Source organism: Sinocyclocheilus anshuiensis, unplaced genomic scaffold, assembly GCF_001515605.1.
Source record: "Sinocyclocheilus anshuiensis isolate Anshui unplaced genomic scaffold, SAMN03320099.WGS_v1.1 scaffold1455, whole genome shotgun sequence".
NCBI lineage: Eukaryota > Metazoa > Chordata > Actinopteri > Cypriniformes > Cyprinidae > Sinocyclocheilus > Sinocyclocheilus anshuiensis.
Window position 1 is genome coordinate 811,960 of NW_015541012.1, and position 9,538 is coordinate 821,497.

Here is a 9,538-nt window from a genome sequence, read left to right on the forward strand (position 1 = left end):
AACTCACTGTCTGTCCTGTCACGGCCATGGAGGCCGTTCATGAACTTACTGTCTGTCCTGTCACGGCCATGGAGGCCATTCACAAACTCACAGACTGTCCTGTCATGGCCAAGGAGGCCGTTCAAGAATTCTCTGCCTGCTCTGTCAGAGTCAAGTGGTCTGTCCATGTCTCTGCTCCGCCATGGCTCCCTGCTCTGCCTGCACCGCCATGGCTCCCCACTCTGCCTGCACCGCCATGGCTGCCCGATCTGCCTGCTCCGCCATGGCTGCTCGACAGAGTCAAGTGGTCTGTCCATGTCTCTGCTCCGCCATGGCTCCCTGCTCTGCCTGCACCGCCATGGCTCCCCACTCTGCCGGCTCCGCCATGGCTCCATGCTCCTATGGATCTGATCCATGGCCCAGGTCCTTCAGTGTTCCACAGTCTGCCACTGCTTCACGGCTCAGGTCCCCCTCTGCTCCATTGTCTGTCATTGCCCCATGATCCTGGTCCACCACTGCTCCTAGCTCCAGGCCCGCCATTGCTCCACACTCCAGGTCCTGTTCCTCTTCACGGGCCTGGCCCTCTGTCCCTCCCCCAGTTCCGCCTCCACTCCACCACCCTCCTGGACTTTTTGTATTTTGTTTGGGCATCTGGAGCCGCCCTTAGAGGGGGAGAAATGTAATGTGGTGTTTGGGTTTTGTTTCTTGTTCATTGTTTTCATGTCTTTTATTTTGTAGTTAGGCCTCAGTCATGTTCTGTCATGTGATTCTCTTGTCTGTGTATTATGTTCTGATTGGTTGTTTTAGTCATGTGTCTTGTGCTTATTGGTTTAAGGTCTTGTCATGTGGTTCTCAGTTCTGTTTGACCATTGGTTGGTTTGTGTCATGTGACCCTTCTTGTTTGGTACAAATAGCCCTCATGTTCCCATTGTTCTTGGTCGTGTATTGAAGTTGTAATCTGCTGTCAGTGAGTTAAGTCTGTTCATGCCTCGTCAAATCTAGTCAAGTCTTCGTTTATTGTTTGGATTATGTTTGGATGTTTGAATCACTTTGAATAAAACTGCACATGGGTTCAACCCACATTTTATGGAGGACTGTTTCTTGATCCTGGGAGTGTAGACTACAATGCCGGCTGTTCTGACTCACAGACTGTAAGTACATTTGCATATTTAAAGGATTTTCCACTGATGATTCAAATGCGAGTTTTGAGCAGTGTAGAGTAGCACTTTTTGTTTGCCGTTTCTCCGATCGCAAATGCAGACATGGTTTTATGTTTATGCGGCATGATGCAATGCATAATCTTTTTAGCAACATCATATGACCCCTTTAAGGATCGCTATAAGCTAAAATGTTAAAATTGTGTAAATTTTTTCTCTATTTAACAGCATTAACTTCCAATAGTGAAAGAGGTATTCCCTCAGGTAGATTTCATGTTTTCTTGCCTTGCTGGATGTTGGGTTTATGATCAATAATACGGGACAAACTGCGTTCCGTATGCCTTTAATACGGAACGCTTCTTTGATTACTTAAATACGGGACGATTCCGTATTATACGAAACAGTTGGCAACCTTATGCGTACGGTTATTTGCTAATGGTTAATTTTGTCCACTGCCTAAACATTTTGGAGTCCTGTGGGATTTCCGCCGTCCTCCCAGCGGCCGTAGTTTGAACTACAGTCGAATGCGCGTTCACTGACTGCTAGCGGCAAGTATGTATGTATCGCTGCAGCCTGGAGACCTCCAAGTGGGAGGGATTTATAGCGTAATTTTTCTCACACTGTACAACAATAATTACTATTTTTGCATTATTGTAAGGGGTAGGTTTAGGGTTGGGTTAGGTGTAGACGTTTAAAAAACACAAGCTGTAAATCTGTGTCATGTACAAGACATTAAATAAATCAAACAAAAGCCCCAGGAGGTTTGTACAGCCTACTTGGAGCTCAAGTCCCACCCAGGTTTATACCATAGACTGTATAAAAACATGGACGTAGTGTCCGTGACGTCACCCGTAGGTTCCTGAATAGCGTTTTTGAAGCTCAAAAGTGGGCGGAGCGGGCCGTCGCCATCTTGGCAGCGCTTCACCGCGCGTCACTCCCGGATAATCGAAAATGGGCAAAAAGGCGGGAGCTGGTTGCTGAAACCACGCCCACCTAGCTCGACGGTGGTGACCGCAGCGGCAATCCACCTGTCACTCAAGTGGCCACACCCTTAATTATGCAGAACTTTAAGGCTTAATATAATTTAAACGGATGACTTATAAAAAAATTCACCGCCCTCACAGTTGTCATGAAGGGCAAAATTAGCTATACCAAAATAATTTTTTGAACCAGGCTGTAAACGTTTTTTTCTGCTGTAAAGTTGGGCATTTTAACATGGGGAGTCTATGGGATTGACTCCCTTTTGCAGCCAGCCTCTAGCGGCCAGTTGACGAATTACAGTTTAAGTCACTTCCGTGTTGGCTTCACGAGAGCGAGCGGGAGGGAGGTTCCCGCTTGGTTTATACCATGGTTTATACCCATCTCGCTAGCGGGGCTCCAGCGCTACGTCATTGCCTGAAGTGTCATAGAGTGGGCGGGGCATCTCGATCGTGGATGAGCTTTAAACATGAGAGCATAACCTTTGGGTTGTGTTGTCTAGCATAACAGTCCGTTTCGATCTCAAAAAGCGCTTCCAGCTGCGGGGGTGTATGAGGAGCATCAGAGTAAAGAGTTTTACCTCGATCAGGTAGCGAAGGAGGTGAAAGTAGGAGTGGAAGAGGGGGGCTGTGGTTGGATTTAGTGAAAGAAAACAACATGGCCGCGGTGGAGCTGGAATGGATCCCTGAGACCCTGTACAACACCGCTATCTCAGCCGTGGTCGACAACTACGGCCGATCGCGACGGGACATCCGCTCTCTGCCTGAAAATATACAGTTTGATGTGTACTACAAGGTAAGAAGGAAAGCGAATGGGTTCAGTGCGGAACAAACGTCAAAAGCATCTGACACACATTCTTAGCAGTTCGGCTAACAAAAACTGAAGCGACCTCTTAGTGGAGCGCTGGTTAGGAGAGACTCGAGCTACGAGACGATTTAACCGTTCAGGTTTTCTGTGTGGCAGTTGGTGTGAAGACTGGTTGAAGTGGACACTGTGTTCCGGTTATCTTAGCCTGTAGCTTATCTGCTGCTGAATGAGATACAGCTCTCTGGGACTCAAGACTAGTTAACCATATAAAATTGTGACATCTCACTTTTTACCGTCAACCTCATTTTCATGCGAGTATTTAAACCATAACCGTGTTTCTAACGACTTCATAAGATAAGACAACTGACATGATCTGTAAATGTGGGTTGAATGGTTTATCACCAACTAACGTTACTGTGAAAAGTATTCATAAACACTGTACAGTATAAACGACAGTTATTAGACAACACAATAATGGAGGCATTTTAACACTTAATATTAAACATACTTCTAAAGCATGTATTAATTAGGTAACGCATTTTAATACATTTATTAGAATCCAGTTGCATCTCTTATTATTATTTAATGCTATTATTTAATGCACCATGAGCTAACATAAACTAAAAATGAACAGTTGATTTTTTTTATTAACTAACTTTAACAAAGATTAATAAATACTGAAACAAATGTATTGTTAGTTAGTGTTAGTTAATGCTTTAACTAGTGTTAACTAATGGGACCTTATTGTTAAGTGTTACTGCACAAATTTATGAATGGAACCATACATTATTTATTTCATCTTTTATTAACCTTTATGTAATGTGAAGTATGATAAAAAAACTATATCAAATGTTGCATTGTTCATGTGGTTTGAGGCCACTTGGTGCAACCTGTTTGACTTTCCTTCTTGTCTTTTTAATTTTATTAGCCTTTTTGGATATTTAGGTTTAGGTTTAGGTTTTTTTTTTTTGTTTTTTTTTTTTACAAAGGCCATCAGAATTTATTGTCCACTAATGATTGAGGAATGATTTGAATTTTGTAAATATTTTGCATTTCTGTGTTACCAAAGAGGGGACTACATTTATTACTGTAGTATGTCAGTGTAGTTGAAATTACTTAAGTCAAGTTTAACTGAACCCCACAAGACCAGAAAAGAACGGAAACCCACAAGACCAGAAAAGAACGGAAACCCACAAGACCAGAAAAGAACGTTAATTGATGTAATTGTTCTTTCTTTGGGTAGTTTGGAGACTGTAGAAATCTTATCTTGTCTAACACCTATTTATTAAAAAAGTTCAATTCTACTTAGAATAGTGATTCTCAACCAAGGGGAATTCTGAAGGGGTGGGGGGTAAAGATGACTTAAAAAGATTTTAAGTAAGCCATAACAAGCATTAAAATGAAGTTATTTCTCATGTGACACCATCAACACACACTTACGTTCTTTCTTTCTTTCTTTATGACGAACTAATATTCCAAGTGTCTTGAAAATGCTGGATAAATGAGGTAGACTATTTTTGAAAGTGTGATTTCTACATGTGGAAAAATCATGTAAATGAATAATCTTATTATTCCAGTTGTATATAATATACTTTATAATATAATTTTATATAATATACTTTATACTATATGCTAATATACTTTGTAAATATATTTTTTTCTGGGTATGCCAAATTCTAAAATATTTTAGAAATGTTAAATACAAAAAAATTTTTTAATCCTCCTTATCCTTAATCCTAAACCCTGTAAATCAAGAACAGTTGGAAAAGTCATGGGGCCTTTGAATATTGTTGTGAACAATTTGGGGCCTTGGAGTCAAAAAGGCTGACAACCACTAAATTAGGATGATCATAGTTTTTAGCTTCAAATATAACAGTAAGGGTTAAATTACTCTGTTGTGAAGATAATTTAACCATTTAATCTTTGCATTATGTTTTTCATTGCTTTTTTTTTTTTTTTTTTTTTACAAACATGGTTAATGAATACTGATCTGAAAAAAAAAAAGCTGTTTGGTGTTGGATACCAGATGTGCCATATCACAAACAAAATGTTATTGGCACACATATTGGTCTTGCACAAAATTCCTGATTGTACATTCTGCTTTCATAATGGCTACTTTTCCTGTTTTCTGGCTCTTGGCATCCCCAAGGGAAGGCTTGAGTTGTCTTTGTGTCACATGTACAATAGGGTCAGCAATCTCACATTTCTTCATGTGTTCCAGCTTTACCAGCAAGGCCGGCTCTGCCAGCTGGGAGGGGAGTTCTGTGAGCTGGAGGTCTTCGCTAAAGTCCTCAGGGCCTCTGACAAAAGGTATTTGACAACTGAGTTCACTTTTACTCTGTCTGTCAAGATAATATAGCTCAAAGCCATATTTATGGCCACTCTGAATGAGGTTGTGTGTGTGAGTGTGTATTTTGGGCTGATGATTCAAATCTCACATGATGTATAGGGCGAGCATTCATTGGCATCTTCACAAGACCTGGTTATAGAGTAATTTATGTAGTGATAGACTTCATGACTCAGAAACCAGAAAAAAAAAGTCATACCACAGCAAAAATTAATTTGATCATGCTTGTACTCATTTTTTAAACGGTTACGTATTAATATATCTTAAATATGAATGAGCCATTTTTTTGTGAATTTTGAGTATTATGTCAAATCATGTTGGGTTTTTTTTTTATCATTTTTACATGCAATATCTTATTTTATGTCAATAAATTGTGTACACTACCGTTCAGAAGTTGCTGCTCAAGAAACATTTCTTATTATTATCAATGTTCAAAACAGTTGTTGCTTAATATTTTTGTTGTAACCATGGTACAATTTTCTCAGGATTCTTTAATGACTAAAAAGTTAGAAAGAACAGCACTTATTTGAAATATAATTTTTTACCAGTATAAAATACTTGACTGTCAATTTTGATCAATTGAATTCATCCTTGTTGAATCAAAGTATGAATTTCTTTCAAATAAAAGTTTTACTGACTGCTAACTTTTGAATGGTAGTGTATATATGTAAATATGTAAAGTGTATAGCATATTGGCATTATATCAGCCAAAACTCTTTTGGTCCACCGGTAGTAATATTACATAGTAATATTGCTGTTAGTAGTGTTATATAATAATAATAATATTATAATGTTTGTCATTGCATAAAGTTAAAGAAACATCCTTATACCGTCACCCCAAAAAAGCAACTAAAAATTATGCAATTAATTTTTTTAAATCTCTATAATCATTGATACTTAGATGAAAGACTGAGTACATATTTTCTTCCACAGGCATCTCCTACACCACTGCTTTCAGGCTCTAATGGACCACGGTGTGAAGGTCGCTTCAGTCCTGGCCAACTCCTTCAGCCGCCGATGTTCATACATCGCAGAGTCAGATGCGCATGTGAAAGAGAAAGCTATACAGTTTGGCTTTGTTTTAGGTATGGCTCCTGTGCCTCACATTTCTGCTCTTTTAGCTTGTAATGACAAGCTGTTGCAATAATGCTTTTCTCGTGTATCAGGTGGCTTTTTATCAGATGCCGGTTGGTATGGAGATGCAGAGAAAGTCTTCCTGTCTTGTCTCCAGCTGTGCACATTACACGATGAGGTTCTTCACTGGTATCGAGCAGTAGAGTGCTGTGTGAGGTGAGTGAATGGTTAACTTGAGTCTCTTTTAGCTGTAAATGTCATTGATCATTATCAACATTGTGCAAGTGTTATTAATATCTTATTAATGCGTAATTGCGGACTTTGTATGCCAGGTTACTTCATGTGCGTAATGGCAACTGCAAATACCACCTGGGAGAAGAAACTTTCAAACTGGCCCAGTCTTACATGGACAAACTAGCCAAACACGGCCATCAGGCTAATAAGGCTGCCCTGTATGGAGAACTGTGTGCCCTACTCTTTGCCAAAAGCCACTATGATGAGGTAAGTCCCTTTGCAAGTATCCCAGAAGTCAGTTTGGAGAATGGCTGCTCTACAGCTTAATGTGTTTCTAATGTGTTGCAGGCTTATAGGTGGTGTATAGAGGCTATGAGGGAGATCACAGTTGGCTTACCAGTGAAAGTAGTAGTCGATGTTCTCAGACAAGCCTCTAAGGTCAGTGATTGTTAGATCTTTGAGTTTTTTAAATCTGTGAACTTCTGTTGCATTAAATAATGAATCTAAAAAACCTTCTCATTGATCCCTGCAGGCTTGTGTAGTTAAACGGGAGTTTAGGAAAGCTGAACAACTGATAAAACATGCAGTCTTTTTGGCACGGTAAGTACTTCTTTATAAAGCATGGGTGGTGTTGAAATTTTGTTCTGTTTGACACCAATGAAATGCCTATGTATTTCCACATTTTGTTTTCAGGGAACATTTTGGGCACAAGCACCCAAAATACTCAGATACACTACTAGATTATGGATTTTATCTCTTAAATGTGGATAATATCTGTCAATCAGTGGCCATTTACCAGGTTAGCCAAGAATTAGTTAAACTTTCGGTTCTTTGCAAGTATAAATAAAACATTTTCTCATTCTTTCAAAGACTAGGTGATTTACTTGTTGTTGATGTGTTTTACCTTCAGACTGCACTAGATATTCGACAGTCAGTGTTTGGAGGAAAGAATATTCATGTTGCAACTGCACATGAGGACCTGGCGTATTCATCGTATGTCCATCAGTACAGCTCTGGTAAATTCGACAACGCACTGTGAGTATCTCAATCCCGTCCTGGGCGCATTAGTTACATGTTCAGAGAAAGACTTATTTAATATAATTTTGAACAGTAATTGCGTCTGTGTCAGGAGGGTAAATGGACAGTACAAGTGTTTCGTGCACCGCTATTCTTGCGCTCTAAATCATAAAGAGCATATCAATTGCAGATGATTGATGGACAGATGACTCTTATGAGCAGGTTCTTTTAAAGAATTGTTAAAAAAAACTCAATTGTTATCTGTTTGAATCATTCTGAATGTATCCTTCACTGAATTAACTTGCAAAATCCATCAGAGCGCATTTTGCATCTAATTAATTTATTGGACCACAAGTCAACTTTCATTCATGTCTGTTTTTAAATTAAGCTAGAACTGTTTTATGTGCCAGACAGATATCAACAGTATCATTATTTACTGGTTGTTCATGTGACAGAAATTAAAGTGTGTTTTTTTTTTTAAGTAATGCTATTTAAATTTTAATAAACAACATTAAGCTATGAAACATAAGCCAAAATACAAATAATAACCAAAATAATATATATATATATATATATATATATATAGCACTGAACAAAATCGCATTGTTGTTTTTATGAAAGAAGACAAACATTCTTATTAGATCACCACAAAAATATGAATAATTTAATTGATGTTGTGAGTCACTTCTTCAAAGCAAGCTGCCACATTGGTCTATTCTTTCCAAGACAAAACTATATTTTGGTTGCAAGTAATACCATTAGAACTTTTATACCATTTTATTTGTCACTCGAGTGTTAAGAAGTCCATGAAACGGATGAACAGTAGTTGCCCTAACCTTTAACACAATAAAGTTGTTCTTGTAGAACTGTTTTTTGTTCTTTGTATTTTATTTTTTTCATGGAAGTGTTTATTGAATAACATGTACCAGTTTCATACTTTGAATTTTGCTTTTAGATTCCACGCAGAACGTGCCATAGACATCATAACTCACATTCTCCCTGAAGACCATCTGCTGCTGGCCTCATCCAAGAGGGTTAAAGGTGAGACTAGCACTTTGAAAAGCTTTCATAACTTCCTTTATTCACAGCTGCATTACTGGAATGACAACTCAGGGTGTCCGCGGGATCTTAAAAAGTATTAAAAGTTGATAAATCAATTTAGAGAAAATTAAGGCCCTTAAAAAGTATTAAAAAGTTTTAAATGCCATTTTCCAAGGTATTACATTTTGTATTATCTTTTCATTATGTATATTTGTCCGAATAGTGGGGTTCTGTGCAGTTTATTTATGGAATCCCGCAAGATTTGACGTCATCTGTTACGGCTCTCACTGACTGACTGCGCCGCTGTGTGATAGCGCGGGGCTTGTTGATCCCGCTCTCGCTGAATTTCTGACCATTACAGCACGCTCCCATCCGCTCCCACGATTTTTGTGTCCGCTCCCTCAAACATTCTAATATTGTATATAATTTTCACGCATCAGGGCGCCGCTATCAATATGTGGGGTATTTAAATCCCCTTTGAATGAGCACGCAGTCGTAGTTCACTTTCACTTTCGATTTCACGATCGCACGCGCACTGTGTAAACGATAAAAGATATTTGTCAATGAGCTCGGGATCTGTTGAGGAGCAAATCCTCCAACATCTTGTCAGTTATCTCTCCTTACTCTCGACCCGTGGTCAGTCAAATCTGATTTCTGCAGTTCGTGTTGGATGCAGGGTTGTTGTTGTTGTTGTTTTTTCAAAGCAAGTTTTTTGGGCAGTGTAGAGTAGGGCTTTTTTTATTTTTTTTCATTTCTCCGATCACAAATGCAGACATGGTTTTATGTTTACACGGCGCGATGCAACGCAACGCAACGCAACGCGTAAAAAGACGCGTAATTATGTCCCCACTGGATGCAACGAATGCCTCGTTTATAATGGGTTTTCATGTTTTTGAATCATTGC

At 39.0% G+C, this 9,538-nt stretch overlaps 1 protein-coding gene across 1 annotated transcript in view; it reads left to right on the forward strand.

The window, feature by feature from the left end:
• Positions 1-2,546: 2,546 nt before the first annotated feature.
• Positions 2,547-9,538, forward strand: part of appbp2 (amyloid beta precursor protein (cytoplasmic tail) binding protein 2) — a 10,920-nt gene continuing 3,928 nt past the window's right edge. The window contains exons 1-10 of the mRNA XM_016488770.1: positions 2,547-2,909; positions 5,143-5,231; positions 6,202-6,353; positions 6,435-6,558; positions 6,675-6,843; positions 6,925-7,014; positions 7,109-7,176; positions 7,270-7,375; positions 7,487-7,611; positions 8,549-8,634. Of these exons, the coding sequence (XP_016344256.1) occupies positions 2,772-2,909; positions 5,143-5,231; positions 6,202-6,353; positions 6,435-6,558; positions 6,675-6,843; positions 6,925-7,014; positions 7,109-7,176; positions 7,270-7,375; positions 7,487-7,611; positions 8,549-8,634 (1,147 nt within the window). The 5' untranslated portion in view covers positions 2,547-2,771. The remainder of the gene's footprint in view (positions 2,910-5,142; positions 5,232-6,201; positions 6,354-6,434; positions 6,559-6,674; positions 6,844-6,924; positions 7,015-7,108; positions 7,177-7,269; positions 7,376-7,486; positions 7,612-8,548; positions 8,635-9,538) is intronic.